The 19,069-nt window shown below is 45.6% G+C and overlaps 1 protein-coding gene across 2 annotated transcripts in view; it reads left to right on the forward strand.

Annotated features, from left to right (window-relative positions):
* The first annotated feature begins 11,662 nt into the window (after nt 1-11,662).
* Nucleotides 11,663-19,069, forward strand: part of Slc17a5 (solute carrier family 17 member 5) — a 40,601-nt gene continuing 33,194 nt past the window's right edge. For both annotated transcript variants that reach the window (XR_008719575.1, XM_055602475.1), the window contains exon 1: nt 11,663-11,828. Coding sequence is in view for 1 of the 2 variants with exons in the window: in XM_055602475.1 (XP_055458450.1) it covers nt 11,735-11,828 (94 nt within the window). In the remaining variant the exon portion in view is untranslated. The remainder of the gene's footprint in view (nt 11,829-19,069) is intronic.

Consider the following 19,069-nt stretch of genomic DNA (forward strand, 5'->3'; position numbering starts at 1 on the left):
GGAGAGTAGGCCAGAGTTTAGCTACGGTCTCTAAACTACACTCGGGGTTTTGTTGTCAAGTTCTTTTTACATTTATTCTGTTATTCATGTGGATAGAGATTTGAGTCTGACCAAAATTCTTAAAAATTGAAAGAAGTAACTTTTAATATCCTGATTTAGTAGCAGAACAACATTAATTAGCCCTAGGTTCATAGGACTGCAATTTTCGATCCTGAAAAATTCAATTAAAAACATAGTGATAGCCGGACGGTGGTGGCGCACACCTTTAATACCAGCACTAAGGAGGCAGAGGCAGGAAGATCGCTGTGGGTTCAAGGCCAGCCTGCTGTACAGAGTGAGTTCCAGGACAGCTAGGGAGACATAAAGAAACCCTGTCTCCATAGATAGATAGATAGATAGATAGATAGATAGATAGATAGATAGATAGATAGATAGATAGACAGATAGACAGATAAATGCATAACTTTTCAAACACTATGAGTAAGTTCTTGAGCATACTGTACAGCATGACTATAGGTAGAAACAGTGAACTATGCCCTCATGCGAACTGTCCCAACCACAAGGGGCACAGAGAAACTTCTGGCTGTTACTTGGACAGGTTTATGGGTGCAGGCATCTCTCTATCCAGCCCCATCAAACTGTAAATATATGAAGTTTGGGGTAGAGCTCAGTGGTAGATTGGTAGATTGCCTGTCTACCACACCAGAGGTCATGGCTTCCATCCCAAGAATGAGACAAAAAAAAAAAAAAAAAAAGAGGAAGGGAGGGAGACACAGAGAAACAGGGGGAGGAATGGAGGAAGCGTTTTTAATATTCAGATTTGTGTCTCACAGCAGTGTTTTTTCAGATTATGGTGATTTTTCTTTCCTGTTACATAAGCAATGACAATTAATTTACAAACCACTACACTCTTCATTAACAGGGAATATGAATGTGTGTGTAGAAAGAATTGTGACCAAAAGGAAAGACTGACACAGAGTCACTGCGGTTTGACACCTACTCAGCACAGTTTCCCCGTAGTTTTCTCATCTGTGTGAGTCACTCCTTTCCAGTTGTTTTAGCTCCCTTCGCAAACTCGCTTTGCTTCTCCTACTTCCTGTGTGATTCTCACAACAGATTTGCTACGCACTCCACTGATTTTTTTTTTTTACAAGATTTGCAGATTTTGATTCATTTAAATTTCTCTGGATTGGATAAAATTATACAAATTGTGAAATTTTTCACTCTAGTTAACTTTCTTTAATGTGCGTGGGCGTTTTGCCTGCATGTAGGTCTTTCTCTGCCTCTGGTGTGCAGCTACTGCCAGAAGGGCCAGAAGAAGGTATAAGATGAGGCGGGAGCAATGGTTTGAGTACGCCTGCACCCTCTTTTAGCCTCCTCTGCCATTGCACATCATGTGGTACCTGGACACACATGAAGCATGACCTGCCTAAGACCATCCAAAACCACTGCTCTAGAGAATGCTGACTAGTACAGAGGCGGTGAGGATACAAAGTTCAAGGTCATCCTCAGAAATATAGCAATCTTGAGGCCAACCTGGACTGCGTGAGATCCTGTCTCAAAAGCCAACCAACCAACAAATGGATAAGAAAAGAAAACTCTGGTAAGGTGTTGACAGCCTGTCTCCCCTCCCCCACCATCTCACATGCGCTCTTTGCTGAGTGGATCTATTTGGAGATGCTCTGTGTAGAGGATGGAATCTTATCTTTGATGCAGAGCACGAGGCCCTAACAACCCCAGTTATGCTTCCAAGTCCCCTTCCTCCACTCCTGCCGCTTCCTGTGTACTTTAGACATCATCCTATGCTTTGAGCTTTATCCCTAATATAAATCCCACCCTCCCTGTCTTGTTCTTCTGCTGCCTTGCTTCATTTGTGTATGGTGAGTTGCCATTAGCTCTCTGGAGCTAAAGTGTCATCTTTAAAAAAAAAAAAAAAAAAAAAAAAAAAAAAAAAAAACTTGTTTTTATTTTATGTATTAGTATTTTGGCTGCATGTATGTAAGTGCATCACATGCATGTCTGGTGCCTTCAGAAGTCAGAAGAGGGTGTCAGATTCCCTAGTACTAGAACTAAAGATGGTTGTCAATCGCTATGTGGGTGCTGGGAACCAAACCTGGGTCCTCTTTAAGAATATGAAATGCTCTTAACTACTTAGCTGTCTCTCCAGCCCCTGAAATGTCACTTTGAGGTGGGAGGGGGGTCCTCTTGTATTTTCTTGACAGTGTTTCTCTGTGTAGCCTTGGCTGTCCTGGAACTCTGTAGACCAGGCTGGCCTCAAACTTACAGAGATCCAGCCTCTGCCTCCCAAGTGCTGGGAGTCTCCTTTTATTTAACAGTTCCTCCACAATCTCTCCCTTACCTTATGCTCTTACCTTAAGCTGTATGTTGGACAGCTTTTCAGCACAACACACTATTTGAGAGTTACTGAGGGCAATTTAATGGAATGTGGGGTGGTCTTCCAGAGCAAAGCCTCCACTTGTTTCCATTTCTAGCTCTAAGCAGAGAACAAATAATTATGAAGCCCGTATTATGTAGCAGGCACTGTCCTGGTTGCTGATGGGGTGGGCAGGCAGGGCATGAAAACAAGATGCTTATAAGGGAAATGTTTCCTCCATACCGCCTAAAGGAAATATGAAATGTTTAACTAAGGGTTATGAAAGTTAGAGGATAAATTTTATTTCTACATTTGAGAGCAAAAATGGCATGTGAACAATGCCTCCCAGAGGGGACATGTTAGTGGTTTTAGGAAGGCGTTTTTGAATCTGGTTTCCTATATGTGATGGGTAGTCTTGGCTGTCAACCTGACAGGGTCTGAAATTAACTGAGGGACAGACTCTATGCACACTTGAGGACAATTTTCTTTTCTTTGTTGTTTTTCGAGACAGGGAACTCACTCTGTAGTTCAAGGCCGGCCTGAGCTCACAAAGGCCTGAACTCACAAGGCCAGCCTTGAGCGCCTCTGCCTCTCAAGTGCTGAAATTAAAGGTGTGAGCCTCCACGAACAGAGGTGGGAAGACCTCCCACTGTGTGGGCAACCCAGTCTAGGGGTGGGCGAGCTACAATGCAATCCCAGGAAAAAAGCTCTTGGTTTTGTTAGTTTGCCTGCTTGCCTTTGTGTCTTGCCGCTGAGGTCCTCTACCTTAGGTGTGAGTTCATCTCAGATGCTTTGACCTTCCCATGTGAACTGAAGGCAAGTGGCTCTCCCACAATCTTCCTGGCTGTCAGCATCCTTTGGTTGACATTGCTGAGCCATCGAGCCGCTACCAGTTCCTAGCTTCTCCAGAGTCAGATTTCTTTCACCACAGAGGTGGTTGGGTTTTGTTTGTTTGTTTGTTTGTTTGTTTGTTTGTTTGTTGTGGTACTAGGGAGTTGAACTCCAAGCCTTGCTAATACTAGGAAAGCCTCTACCTCTGGGCTACGCCCCTAGTCCAGCAGTGCCCCGCCTTCCTAATGCTGGGACCCTTTTACAAAGTTAGTTCCTCGAGTTGGTGACCCCAACCATAAAATTATTCATTCTTACTTCAATCTGTAATTTTGCTACTGATATGAATCATAATGTAAATATCTGAAATGGGACCCCAAATGGATTGCCACCCACAGGTTGAAAACCACTGCTCTAGAGAACGTGAACTGATGGGATTAAGATGTGTGTGATGCTCCTAGGATGTATCCAAAAGATGCTCAAGTTCACAACAAGGACATTTGCTCAACCATGTTCGTAGCAGCTTTATTTGTAATAGCCAGAAGCTGGAAACAACCCAGATGTCCCTCAGCTGAGGAATGGATACAGAAATTGTGGTACATCTACACAATAGAATACTACTCAGCAATTAAAAACAAGGAAATCATGAAATCTGCAGGCAAATGGTGGGATCTAGAAATTATCATCCTGAGTGAGGTATCCCAGAAGCAGAAAGACACATGGTATATACTCACTTATAAGTGGATATTAGACATAGAAGATAGGATAATCATACTGAAATCTATATACCTAAGGAAGCTAATCAAGAAGGAGGACCCTGGTAAGATGCTCAATCTTCATTCAGAAAGGCAAATGAGATAAACATCCAAAGAGAGAGAAAACAGGGAACAGGACAGGAGCCTATCACAGAGGGACTCTGAAAGACTCCACCCAGCAGGGTATCAGAGCAGATGCTGAGATTCATAACCAAACTTTTTGCAGAGTGCAGGGAATCTTATGAAAGAAGGGGGAGCTAGAAAGACCTGGAGGGAACAGGAGCTCCACAAGGAGAGCAATAGAACCAAAAAATCTGGGCCCAGGGGTCTTTTCTGAGATAGATACTCCAGACAAGGACCATGCATGGAGATTAACTTAGAACCCCTGTACAGAAGTAGCCCATGGCAGCTCAGTGTCCAAGAGGGTTCCCCAACAATAGGATCAGAGACCATCTCTGACATGAACTTATGGGCTGGCTCTTTGATCACCTCCGCCTGAGGGGGGAGCAGCCTTACCAGTCCACAGAGGAAGACAAAGAAGCCAGTCCTGATGAGACCTGATAGACTAGGATCAAATGGAAGGGGAGGAGGACTTCCCATATCAGTGGACTGGGGGAGGGGCATAGGAGAAGAAGAGGGAGCGAGGGTGGGATTGTGAGGGCATGAGGGAGGGGGCTACAGCTGGGATACAAAGTAAATAAACTGTAATTAATAAAAATAAAATAAAATTTTTTTCTAAAAAGATGTGTGTGATGAATATATACAATGCAAAATGTGTATTTATCGAAAAGGAATTATTAAATCAGCTTCAAATCAGTAGCAACATCCGAATTGGCTGACATCAATAGACTCGTAACTGAGAGGCTGAGAACCCTGGCTTAACTATTCATTGCTCTCCTCAACTTCTTACTCTCATTGGATTCACCAGGACTAACATGAGACCCAGGGAAGCAAGTACAGGCTGAAAGGCTGCCACAAAAGAGAACTTGGCCAGTTACAACACATAATGCCACACAGACTCTGGCTTCTATCCTAGGAGAATTATAAAAACCAAATGGGAGGTCGTAAGATGGGCAGGTTTTTGTTTTTGTAACAAAGTCTCTGTAAGCAAAATGAAGTGCTGTGCACACAAGTTAATAGCTCTACCCACTGTGTACCAAGATCTATAGGCAGCATCTTAGTCAACTATTTAATCCTCAGAATTTATGACATTTTCTATCACCTCATGTCACCGAAAATATAAAAATAAAAACCTCTAGAAGTCTTTGAACTAGGCACTCTGCCCAAAAGATGTTCTTCTCCCTGCCAAAGAGAGGAGGAAGGTGGGCAGCGAGGACAAACTTTCAATGTCCTGAGCTGCGTTGTGTAGGATGCTAGCCGGAGATGGTGTGGCTACTGAGCACATGGAATATGGCTGGTCCAAAGAGACCTACCAGGCTTTGAAAGTTCAGTAACTAAAAAGCGAGAAAGAGACTATCTTGAGAATTTTATGTTGGCTGGACACTGAATTAATAATTTGTGTGTACGGGGTTAAGTGGTCTATATTCTAAAATTAACTTCAGAAGCTGGCAATGGCTCAGCTTCACAAGTTACTTGCCATCAACCCTGACAGTGTGAAATCAACCCCTGAGACCTTCCTTACACGGCAAAAGGAGAGATCTGACTTCCACACGTTATCCCCAGACAGCCATGTGCACGTCATGACACTCAGATTCCCACATTTGTGCACACACACACAAAATAAACAACTGTAATATATTTTTAATTTTAAGTTAATTTTGGGCTGTAAAGATAGCCCAGCAGGTAGAGGCACTTGTTCAAGAGCCTGAGTTTGATCCCTCAGATCCCACAAGGAGGCAGCAGAGATCTGTTTCCAAGAGTTAGGTTAAGATTCCCACATGTGCTCCATGCTGCATGGTATGTAACACACACACACACATACAAGCACACTCAAGCACACCTGTGTGAGTGGGCACACACATACATGCACACACAATAAGTGAATGAATACATTTTTAATTTTAATTTCACCTGTATTTAATGTTTTTTTAATTCTTTATTAATTATACTTTATTCACTTTGTATCCTCCCTGTGGTTCCCTCCCTCTTCCTGTCCTGATCCCTCCCTTCCTCCACCCTCTGCATGCATGCCCTTCCCCAAGTCCACTGATAGGAGAGGTCTACTCTTCCTTCCTTCTGATCCTAGTCAATTAGGTCTTATCAGGAGTGGCTGCATTGTCTTCCTCTGTGGCCTGGTAATGCTGCTTCCCCCTCAGGGGGAGGTGATCAAAGAGCAGGCCAATCAGTTCATGTCAGAGGCAGTCCCTGTTCCTATTACAATGGAACCCCCTTGGAAACTGAACTGCCATGGGCTACACCTGTGCAGGGGTTCTAGGTTATCTCCATGCATGGTCCTTGGTTTTTTATTTGAGAATTTCATACAATGCGTTTTGATCACAGTCACCCCCTCATCCAACATCCGACGGCTCTCAGATGTCTGTTTCTGTCTTCCCCTTTCTAGTCCCCTCTGGTCTCTCTGTCTCTGTCTCTGTCTTTCTCTCCTCTCTCCCCATTGAGTCCAGTGTGTACTGGCTAACTCCTCTCACATGTAAAGCCTGGAGTGTGGTGGGTATATTAGAGGTCAAACCTTCAAAGAGAACTGACTCTGCCTTTCCTGGGAAGCCATCACACACTGCTAGGTAGAAAGCTACTCAGCTAAGGGGGGACCCCTTGTTACTTTTCAGTGTGGCTACTAGACACCTGAAAATTGCGCAGGTGACTGGTATTACATTCCCACTACATAGTGCTGGCCTAGAGGGCTGGTTACCAACCCAAAATTAATAAGTAATCTTGCTGAACAAAGATGCCCAGAGGCCCACCTCCTGGCACCACCAGGCCACAAGGCATGGGCAGGGGAAGACACAACAGGCCTGCCAGCCAGGTGGCACAGGGGAAGACACCAACAGGTCTGCCAGCCAGGTGGCATGCCCAGATGTGCAAGTGTGTGTTGGAGAGATGGGAGAGAAAGAGAAGTTGGACAGTTTGAGCACTATGAAGAGAGGCAGGACTGGAGATGCGAGGATGGAGATGAATAGCCTGATGTGTGTAGCCTGCCCTGCCATATGAGGCTACTGTGAGGCCCCAGCCAGAGCTGCTGCTGAGGGCCCTGTCTGGGTCCACCGCCATGCTGATCAGCAAGGGTCTGTGTCGGTGTCTGTGGCTCATATTACCACCAAAGACCTTTAGGACATCCCTGGTCTGGCTATGCAGATCTGGCCCCGCCCCTCATTAGCTGTGGCATTCTGAAAAGCTGGGCCCATCCCTCACCAGCTGCAGCACTTGGGAGAGCGCCCCCCCAACCCCACCCACACACCTCACCTGGGCAGCACAGTGGAGCTCACCCTGGTGTCAGAGGATGGGAGACCTGGCCCGGCCCCTTGCTGGCTGCAGCACCGAGTGAGCTAGCCAGGGCAGTGTGGCCCTGGTGGTGTGGTGTGGGAGAGCTGGAGGGCTGACCGCCTCAGCTACCACCCAGGCCCAGATCCAAGGCTTGGGGCTGGCCCACCCCAACATCTTCTCCATCTCTGAACTGCTGGAGCTCGTGAAAGACTCAGTTCTGCAGCTTCCGGAGCTGCAGGATCTCCATGACACAGGGCAACAACAGGATATCTGAGAGGTAAGGATTTAGTATTGACGGTGTAGCAGAAGCCAGAGGCCTCAAACCAGACCAATGACTCATTGCAGTGAACATTTGCAAGTAGAGACATTCCACGATGAGATGTTTTTTGTGTTTTGATTTGTTTTGTTTGTTTTTATTTTCTTTTGGAGAGGAGATTGCAAGGGCAGAAAGCAGATATGAAGGGATGGGGAGATGAGTGGGATGGAGAAGCATGATGCGAAACTCACAAAGAGTCAATAAAAAGTTAAGGAATAAATTTTTTTTTTTTAAAGCTGCATGGTGCCGGGTACAGGGCACATGCCTTTAGGGCAGGCAGATCTCTATGAGTTTGAGGCCATCCTGGTCTATATAGAGGTCAGCCAGAGCTACAAACTGAGACCCTGGTATCAAGAGAGAGAGAGAGAGAAAAAAAAATAAAAGCTTTATGCCCATAAACTCCTCAAGGTCAATTCACAAATGTGAATAACTAAACATCTGAGGTTGTAGGACTAGTGCAGAATGGTGGTGATGTGTACCTTTAATCACAACATATGTGTGTGTGTTACATATTTTATATGATACACACACACACACATACACACACATGATGTGTGTGTTGGCTCATGCCTGTAACCCTAGCACTCGGGAGGCAGAAGGAGGACAATTATAAGTTTGAGGCCATTCTGGGCTACATAAGGCACTATCTCAAAAAATTAAATCCTTCCACGGCCTGAAATCCCACCACTCTGGGAGGCAGAGGCAGGTGAATCACTGTGAGTTCTAGGCCAGCCTGGTCTACAGAGTGAGTCCAGGACAGCCAGGGCTAAATAGAGAAACCCTGTCTTTAAAAAAAAAAAAAAAAAAAAAAAAAGACAGGAAAGCTGTAGGGTATGGCAATGCATGCCTGTAAGCCATTCTACATTCTAGTAGTGAAGGAGAGACAGTAAGACTTTTCTTCTTTGTTTTTGCTTGTTTGTTTGTTGTTTTCAAGACAGGGTTTCTTTATGTAGCCTTGGCTGTTCTGGACTCATTTTGTAGACCAGGCTGGCCTAACTCACAGAGATCCGTCTGCTTCCACCTCCCCAAATGCTGGGATTACAGACATGTGCCACCATGCCCGGCTAAGACTTTTCAAGTCATCTTTGGTTACATACAAAGTTAGGTGAGAGTGGGTTACATGAGACCTTGGGGTGTTTTGTTTTGTTTTGTTTTTGTTTTTGATTGGTTTGGGGGTTTTGTTTGTTTTTTGCCTCTTGTAAACATTTTAAAACAAATAAACTAAAAATGAAACTACAAAGTACTTCCTTTGGGCCAGAATCAACCACAGCAGGGAGAAATAAACTCAGTTCCTACGCCATTCACCCTGGGGGAAAATGGCAGAATCAGAGAGCATGTAAGAGGAATCTAACAAAGGAACTAAGCTGCTGTCCATTAGCTTATACAGAACTCACAATATCTATGACCTTTTCACAGTGTGGCCTGTTAAAAAAGATGCTTCCACAGAGGCCGCCCTTGTGCAATGCTATAGTCTGAGAAGTCAGTTTAATCAGGAGCTTGCAAAAAAGAAAAAGCCTGAACATCCTACTGTACCAGAAAGGAAAAAGTATTGCTCACAAGTCACAACAATAAACCGATAATCCCAGCACTGGGAAGACTGAGGCAGGTCAATTTCTGCTCAAGTTCAAGGATATCATGAGTACCAAGCCAGCCAGAGACTCTGAGTACAAACAAACAAACAAACAAACAAACAAAAAGCTATCTTAACAATGGGAACAAGTAACAGCCTCGCAGCCAACTAAAAGAGCTTCCAACTACCAAAACTGTTATCAATCTGAGCAATGAAATAAGTAACCCGGTTATGTGATAATCTAATCAGCAGAACGAGTAATTCCTTAGAGTGTAAACTAACGCGTACAATAGCATCCTGAGTTCTCGGTCTTCTGCTCAGATAAACCCACAATCTTGACTTCACCGCAGAAAGGGCAGAAAGGAATTTCAGGGCGGCCAGTGTGAAGCAGGGCTGACATTCGTTACGAAACGACTTTAAGCATTGCTGTGAGGAAGAATGAGCCGTGCTTGGGAAAAGGATAAGACGCACAAGGAAGAAGAAGAGGAAGAGTAGGTGTGGGTACCTCAAAGCTAAGTGAGACAGTTAAGAACTGTCTTGCTAAGAACCTCCCCCGTACTCCCCCTTTCCCCCCTGGCAGTGGTGACACTGTGAGTTCAAGGCCAGAGCCTCGTCTACAGAGTGAGTTCCAGGACAGCCGACCAGGAATACACAATGAAACCAAAAAAGAACCCTCCCTCCTCTCTTCTTCAGTAAGTGACAGGGTGCCTTTTGAGGTGCCATGGATAGTACTGCAGTCTGATATGGTAAAACCGTGGATCATGAGCGGGGTTTCTGGTCAGAGTCCTAGAAATGTCCCAGGGTTTACATCTGAGAAAGGAGAAAGGCCATACTCGAAGGGCATGCATGCTTAGGCTTCAAGCACGATCCTTCACAGCAAATTTTGTTAAGTGTGCAGGAATTTGTCACTCAGCTGGCAGGAGATTTCACCCAGGCTTGGGAGTGAGGGGCTCCTTTCCCATCTCCCTTTAAACCCTGTCTGCCTATCCTGCCTCAAACTCTGTGTATTGACTTTGCAGCTTGTCTGTAACCTGAACCTTCTCAAGTAAAAAGTGTACCTAAGGACACAGTGCTGCTCTCATTTGAAACCTTTCAAGGCTATTGGAATCTGATTCTCTGTGCTGGCCAAAAAGGAGAGAATTGGCAGTCTTTTCTCAGAGAAAAAGAGCCGACAAGGGAGAGGAGATACCAAGCCTATTGGTTCTTATAGGACAGCAGTGGTACCCGAAAGCTTCGAAAGTGGAGAGCTCCTGTTAATGAAAAACCCAAGCCTGGAGGAGCCCTTCTCCTGCCCTATGCTCAGTGGAGGGGGGTGGGGAGGAATGAGGGCATGAGATAGGGAGGCTGGTCTTTTTGTTCTAACCAAACCTTCAAATTGCTTGAAACCCACCCATGTGGTGGACAAGAAAATGGACACATCAAATTAACCACACCAGAACGTACGTTTGAACATACATTTTAGCAGAATTTGCCGGGTGGGTGCGTACGTACTCAAGGACCTATCTCTACAACTGTCAGTTTGCAATCTACAAAGTACGGTTGTTTTAAAAACTTGCCCAGCACTTACTTGCCCGAGAGTTAGGGACGTCTTTAGAAACCCTCGGTTGGGGCCTCGATTGCCTTACTGAAGTGCAGGCTCGAAAGCCTCTGCTCTTCCTTGGTCTGCCTGGAATTCTCCAAGGGCATCAATTTTGTCTTTTCCATCCGTCTGCAGATATGGGCTTTATTACTCAGAGGCCCAGTGGCCCCACCAAGGCTGACTGAGGCGTTTTCCCAGTTCCTCTTTCTTGGAGTCAGCAGTAGGAAAAACCTGTCTAAATTAGATTTACAGAGCAAAAACCCCTACGCTCATATATCACGTGGCCAGCCACAGGGGGATAGAGGTCAGCGTGGGTCTAGCCTGTGGGAGGCCCTGGGTTCAATCCACAACACCGTCCTAAAGAAAAAAAAAAAAAAAGCAGCTGCCTCAATTAGGGTTCACCTGTGAAACAGGCAGTTTCGTGGGACAGAACATGTTTTCTTTTGCTGCTTTTCCACCTCCCAACTATCAGCAGTCTTTGTCATAAAAAACGAACAAAGACTGCTGATAGTTGGGAACTCTAACTGCCGACATCCGGAGGTCAAGTACTCCCTGCCCACCTCCCTAGCTCTCTACAAGATGCAACCCTGCCACCGCCTCCAGGCTGACCCCTGTCCCGCTAGGACCGATCTGCCCGGCTTTTGCTTTGGGTACCAAGGCCTGGGCTCCCCACCGCCCCTGCCGCACCACACACACCACGCATGCTCCACGTCCAAGCCAGCCCCGCCCACGCCGGAGTTACCCAAAGCTAAGATGGCGCCTTAGAAACGCTCGGCCAGAGATGGGCGGGGCCTAGGTGACGCAAGGGGCGGAGCAATGTTTGCCCCGCCCGGCCAGCGCGGCCGGGGGCCCGTCCTCCCCACAGTTCTGTTGGCTGAGCAACAACATCAGCACATCTGCTCTCCGGGGCGTCATGAGGCCCCTGCTCCGGGGTCCGGCGGTGAACGATGAGGAGGAGAGCTCGGACAGCACCCCGCTCCTGCCGAGCGCCCGGCAGGTCGAAGCGGGTGAGCCGAGGGACCAGCGTTCCGGGCGGGCGGGTGGTTCCCGGCCGTGGGCGCCTCGAGGCTGCGGGATCTGGGGACAGGTAGCAGGTGCAGCCCGGTGGGACGAGCAGAGCTGCCTTCGGAGCTGGCGGGGCTGCAGCAGTTCGGGTGCCGGGGGTACCTACGAGTCAAAGAGCAAAGAGCTAAAGTGCCCGTTGGCCCGCCTCTAGAGGCTGCCAGGTTTCCGCTTATGCCTGCCTGCACACTTGTGACCTGGCAGCTCCTCGGTCAAGGAGAAGAGACAAAAACAGAATCACAAAAACTTTACAGCTGTTGTGTGTGCGGAGGACGGTTGCGTAATCCCGCGAATATCTTGACTTTGTGTTGTAAGAGACCGAAAATATTGCAGACATTTCTCCCCCCCCCCCCCCCCCCGTTTATCAGACTACAATTTAAGTTAGGAAATTAATTCTTCTCAAGATAAGATATCTCTGGCACTCTAATAATGTGCCAAAGGTCTCAGGGATGGTACTTGAGAGAGCATCTTCCCTGACTGGGGATGTGGCTCAGTGGCACAGCCCTTGGCAAGGTTCTGGTCTCCCTACCCACCATCCCCCAAAAGACAAGTATGTGTCTTTACTGGATTTCGCTACCCTTTTGTAACGTAGCTTCCTAAAAACTACAGAAAACTAAAGGACAGATCGGCTTGCGCACAGCCAAGGATACTGGTGTGAGAAAGACTTGAGCTGGAAATCTGTCTGCGTTGAATAGTCTTCTGTGGGTATGTCTTTTGTTGACATTACCAAAGGATTCTTTCCTAACTGCTTTAACCATCATAAGCAGATAGGCATCCTTCCTACTTTGGTGGGTAACTACCCTACTCTGACTACTTACTGATTGTTCAGACTATTTTGTTGGGTTTTTGTTTTGGTGATTTGTTTTGGTTTTGTTTTCTTTTTAGCATAGTTTATTTGGGGACTGGAGAGATGGCTCAGCAGTTAGAACACAGGCAGCTTTTCCAGAGGACCTGAGTTCAGTTCTCAGCACCCACATGGAAGCTTACAACCATCTCTAACTCCAGCTCCAGGGGACCCAACACCCTTTCTTTGAGACAGGGTCTCTTGTAACCCAAGCTGGCCTCTAACTGCTATGTATCTGAGGGTGACTTTATTCTGCCTCCGCCTCCCGAGTACGTGCTAAGCAAGCATTCTGTGTCCACTGGCACCTCCAGCCGGCCCCTTTTACTTTCTTCTTGGGTTAGAATCAAAGTTTGGTACATCGTCGTCTTGATTCCCTTTCCGTGTGCCATGTCATCCCATCCATCTTGACGCCAGCTGCCTCCACTACAGACATACAGCAGGCCGATCGCTTCAGTTTTGTATGGATGTCCACCTTCTTGGTGGTTCTGTCTGTTCCACTAGGAGCCTCGTGCCCCGCGTAACTCAATTTCCCACCAATGAGAAATAGTCACAGTTCTTAAACATAGGAGCTGGAGTTCCAGGATCCTGAGAACTCCAATAGAAGGCAATGATAGCGGTTCAGTTACAGAAGTTAATGAGTGCCGAGTCTGTTCTGCGGGGCCCAGTTCTTCTTTAGAATATCTATAACACAAGCCCAACACAGGAAGCCCTCAGTGACGGTAGTTAGCTATTTGTTAGCAAGCCCAGTGCCCTCTCCCCACTCAGGAGTATTAGTCCTTAGACTCGGTTTAGGACCTTGGTTCAGGCAGAAGGGCAAAAGCCCTCCCCTTGCCTCGTTCTCATGCCTCTGTGCATCCTGCTGCTTTTGCTTACTTGGCTGTAGATGCCACCCCATCCCCACAGCTGCCTGGCAAGTTCTCATTAAGGAAGCCTCGGCTAAATACCCCTCTTCCAAAAAGACCTTCCCTGGCCTATCTCCCAAGATTAGTGGGCCTCCTTTCTCCCTTGCAGAGGTATGTAGCACTTTATTTCATCAGAAAAGCTTTCTCAGAACCAGGCAGTGGTGGCACACGCCTTCAATCCCAGCACTTGGGAGGCAAAGGCAAGAAGATCTCTGAGTTCTGAGACCAGCCCGATCTACAGAGGGAGTCGCAGGATAGCCAGGGCTACAAAGAGAAACCCTGTCTCTTTGATACCCTACTCCCATTCCCCACCTTCACACACACCCCCCCCAAAAAAAAAAAAAAAAAAAAAAAAAACACTTTCTAAGGTGTGGAGGTGGGAATTAGGTGATTTCCCAAGATATTTAATCTCCACATCTCCGCTGAGGTGAATAGTTGTAGAAGGCACTAGGGAAACCAGGAACGTTAAACACACAGGGTTATCTCTTCCACAGGAGTGATGGATAACCTATTTCCTACCCAGAAGGCTGGGACTGGATGTAGATAGCCTGGTGACTGGTGCTATCTGTAGGGCCAAGCCACGCCTAACTTCCCTAGACTGTTACATTTATCTCAGACCCTTTCTCCCTAGGCCTTTGTCTTGAACCTTGTTTCTGAATCTATAGAACCCATTTTTCTAGAAGAGGTCACGAGGAACTTGCAGAGAGCTTGGCTGTAGTGATAAGCGTTGTTGTGTATGTGCGATTGACTTAATTGTCACCAGGAAACGTTTCCAAAATCGTACTGTACTTAAATTAATACGCCTTAAATAAACTGCTTCGGTTTTGAAACAACACCTGCTACTGAATTCTGGCGAGCCAGATTTTCTTCTTGCCTCACTCCTATCGACATTCTGCTGGCCCTGGTGTTTTCAGAGACACCCACAATCGGCACCCAACATGAGGGGCTTGGCCATCGGAGAAGGTAAGAAAATTTTTCTTTAAATAGAAGCAGAAGGCAGGAATTCCACCCTCTTACCCAAGGATTCACGGTCTTAAGTAAGAGAGTAGAAATAATCATGGGTTCTAATCAGTCTTCTGAGACAAAGAACATTGTACAATTATCAACAGTTGTTACGAACCTGAGTTGGGGGCTGGAAAGATAGGTCAGTGGTTACGAGCACTGGCTGCTCTCCCAGAAGACCCAGGTTCATTTCCCAGCACCCACATGGCACCCACGTTACAACTGTCTGTAACTCCAGTTTCAGGGGACCCAGCACTTTCATATAGACTTATATGCTAGCAAAACAGCAATAAAAAATATAAATAGATAGACCCAGAGGGAAAAATATTAAAAGCAAGAGCTCTGCAATGCTACAAATAACTGTAAAATTTAACCCTTGGTTTCCCAGCCAAGTAACTATTGATGTTAAGTATCAGAAGCATATAGAAGTAAAGGGAGATAAAATTTCTGTCAATTATTTTGCAAGCTAGAGTTCAGTAATGTATTGCTTGGACCCTCTCGGGAGGATTACTTAAGAGAGAGAGAAAGAGAAACAGACAGAGAAAAGAACATTTTTCTGCTGAGACACATCTTGGCAGAGCAAGTCTAATGGTGTCTTGCAGCCGCTCAGGCTTTCCAAGCCGTCAGTCTCTGTGGTTTTGGGGCTCATCATCCTGAGCCATCTACTTGGAAAGTCCTCTACCACCCTTCCTGCTGCCCGGGTCTGACCGATCCTGGAGTGGCAACACCTGAGTTTCAAGGACTGGCAGGCAGGCCTCCGCTGCAGCAGCATGAGCCAGTAGGTCTAGGCTCTCCCAGAGCTTAGAGCGTTTGGGGTTTTGTTTTGTTGTTTTTCTCAAGACAGGGTCTCACTCTGAAGGTCTGTAGACCAAGCTGGCCTTGAACTCACAGAGATCTGCCTGCCTCTGTCTCCTGAGTGCTGGGAATCAAGATGTGCACAACCACCACCTGGTTTCAGATGGCTCTCTAAAGGGCAAGGAGTATATGTTTTACACACCAATTCCAAATGCTCCACAAAAAAAATGGTAGCCACCCCTGGTTGAACAGCTCAACTCTGACCTTGTAATCAGTCAGCTCTTATTAGATGTTTCTCAGCCACTGAATAATTTAACTGACCTCATCTGTAAATTAGCACATAAAAGGTAGAAACGCACTGAGAATAGGAACCCGCCTACCTTGGGGGTGTATTTACAATTACTAAAGTTTCATTTGTTTTTATAATAGGGGCTGGAGAGATGGCTCAGAGGTTAAGAGCACTGGCTGTTCTTCCAGAAGTCCTGAGTTCAATTCCCAGCAACCACATGGTGGCTCACAACCGTCTATAATGAGATCTGGCGCCCTCTTCTGGCCTGCAGCATACATGCAGGCAGAACACAGTATACATAATAAATAAACCTCCGTAAATAAATAAATAACAATGTACACAGGCTTGGGATGGATTTCAGAAGTAAAATAGTAAATTGGAATAAAGTTTTAAAAGTGTTCTGTATAATATGGTGGCCAAGAAATTCAAACATAATTGCATGTTTTTCAAACTCCCTTGGAGGCTGGAATAATTTAAACAAAAGAGCAGCCAATAGGCCTTAGATTATTTTGAAGTTTTCACCTAAGATTATTATTTTTTTTTGTAAGACCTGAGGATCCAGCACATCAGACTTTCTGCAAAATGTAGTAAAAAACTGAAGCTTCCAGCAAGTTCTTCCTCCGCGAAACTGTTTTGCTTTGATGTCATTCACAGTTTTATTTCATCACAGTATCAGTTGGATATAAACTTCTTTACCCAATTGCCGCCTTCTTCAGGATTTTCTGCGACTGCTGCTTAGCTATATCTGAATATCCTGTTACCTAGTAGGGGAGTCTTCTTCAGTTCAAATTTTTAACTTGGCTTAGATTTTAAGGATCCCCATAGGCCGGGACATTATGATACGTTTCTCTGATGCCAGCAATAGGTGGGTCTCTGAGTTCGAGACCAGCCACATCTATAACGTGAATTCCAGGACAGCTAGGGCTTCACAGAGAAATCCTGTCTCCAAGAAGAGAAAAATAAACAAATAAGTAAATAAACAGAAATGATTCCAAATCTTAAGTTTAGGTTTAAATCTCTAAAACTTCAAGAGCATTGCTGATGAAGTGGATTTTGCTTGTTTTTAGTGTTCTGCTCGCCCTTGTTCCGACAGTGATCACACCCAGGCAGGGGAGGAAGTCAGAGGAGGCTCACAATGGCCTGTCCTCCACTGAAGGTGTTATTTTACACAAGTGTTTCAAGTGTCTGGTGCGTAGCTCACGCCGAGTGTGTGACATTTGAAACTACAGCTGTCTGTGTCTGGCTCTTCTCTGCTGTCGGGCATATAGAGATCTCTGCTGGAATGTGCCACAGGTGTGCACAGCACACTATAGGAATGTGTACACTCGTGTAACAATACAACTAGTCAGCCGCACAGCACAGCCCCAGGGGAGGCACAGGGCACTGGCTGCTCCAGGAAAATACCGTTAGGCCACATGTGGGACTTGGCTTGGTCAAATAACCTCTTATACATTTTTTTCCTTCTCGGACCCATTACAGCTAAAAAATTACAATGGTTCTGCTTCTATCAGCAAACACTTGAAAGAATTTTTGCAATCTCTGGAATATTAATCATGTTACCAAAATCCTTACAGTCTATAGCGCTAAGCTGTTGTAGAATGATCCCATCAAATACCAAAATTTAAAAATTGGCTATATTGACCCAGATCCCCACATACTGTGCTTCATTTAGCTATGCTAACTTCATTTTAAAAGATAATGCTTTTTCTGCTACCCAAAAGCTTTTTGTACTAAAGGAGACACAGCCTAAAGTGTGTGTGTGTATGTATGTATGTATGTATGTATGTATGTATGTATGTATATTTTCTTTCTTTTCCAAGACAGGGTTTCTTTATGTATAGCCCTGGCTCTCCTGGAACTCACCTTGTAGACCAGGCTGGCCTCAAACTCAGAAATCCGCCTCTGCCTCCCAAGCGCTGGGATTAAAGGTGTGCACCGCCAAGCCTGCCATGCATATATATATATTGATATGCATGCATATCAATGAGCCCATTGTTCTTCTAACTTCAGGTCGAGGTTATGCTTATGTCTTTCCAGAAAATGAACGAAGTCTCAGATGGCTCCCACTTTGCTGCATCCAAACAGGACAGCATCCTGGAGACCAGCAGACAAATGAATCATCTAATGATAGGTGAAAAACCCATCAAGAGGAAGAGTAAGCCAAAAACTTGTGAAAACATCAAGACTTTAACTCATCAAGCCCAGACTCTAGGGAAACAACAAAGATAAAAATACACTGACCCAAAAATGATGGTGCTAAATGCCAGTTCTCAGCTTGTTGATGCAGAACCCAAATACCTTTTCATATTAGGAGACAGTATGCTCTTGTATACCAAGGATTGTTTTTTAGGCTTTTTTTATTGCCAGTCTCAGGAATGGTTACTGATGTACAAAGTGAGGTCTCAAAGATGGCCTCTGTGATTAGTAAAACTACTAATATTACAGCAAAAATCTTAGCAGAAATTAATCAAGAGATGGGTGATTTGAGTGCCACAGTTTTACAAAATAGTGCTACCATACATTATCTATTGCTCAGACATAATCTTGGTTGCCAACAGTTTCCTGGTATGTGTTGCTTTAATGTGTCAGATTTTTCTCATACTGTTGATGATCAAATCAATGATTTGAATAGAGAGGCACAATCTCTTAAGTGACCTTTGAGTGAGTGGCCATCCTGGTTAATGTGGCTTTCTCCTTTGGTCCTCTGTTAACTATCCTTAAAATTCTCTTATGCATTCCTGTATTAATTAGACTAGTCATAGAGGCAGTGCATTCAGCCTTGGCCTCTGCTACAGCCACTGTATTTTCCTTAAAAACTTAGAAATGGGGAGATGCAGAGGGCACGAGGTCCTAGTGCTCACAGATAAGGGAAACCAGGAATATTAAACCTGCAGGGTTATCTCTTCATCCGGAGAGGTGGGTACCTGTTTCCTGCCCAGAAGGCTGGGGTAGGATGCATTTAACAACCTAGGCTACCTGCAGGGCCACACCTGATTCCCTCCCACTTGTATGTTCATCTCAGACCCCTTCTCCCTAGACCTTTCTCAGTCAGTAGACCCCATGCTCATGGGAGATGTCGCATGTACCTTACAAATGGAGCAGAGACCCACCACGCACAGATGGTGCTCCCGCTTTAGAACTGAAAACCTTGACAATGAGAAGGTTGTTATTTCATCTATTTTCATTTTCATTTATTTCATCTAAGTAGCTCTGTAAACACAGGTGTCCAGAGCAGAGCTAAGGGCCAGTCCTTAGTTCTCCATTGTGCCCACTGCACAGTCTGTGTTTATAAAGCACATTTTGGGAGCTGGTGTCTGCTTTTGATGAGTGCTTTGTTCGTTATGCAAGCTTGAT

The sequence above is a fragment of the Psammomys obesus genome, unplaced genomic scaffold, assembly GCF_907164565.1.
Source record: "Psammomys obesus unplaced genomic scaffold, mPsaObe1.curated_primary_1811, whole genome shotgun sequence".
Lineage (NCBI taxonomy): Eukaryota > Metazoa > Chordata > Mammalia > Rodentia > Muridae > Psammomys > Psammomys obesus.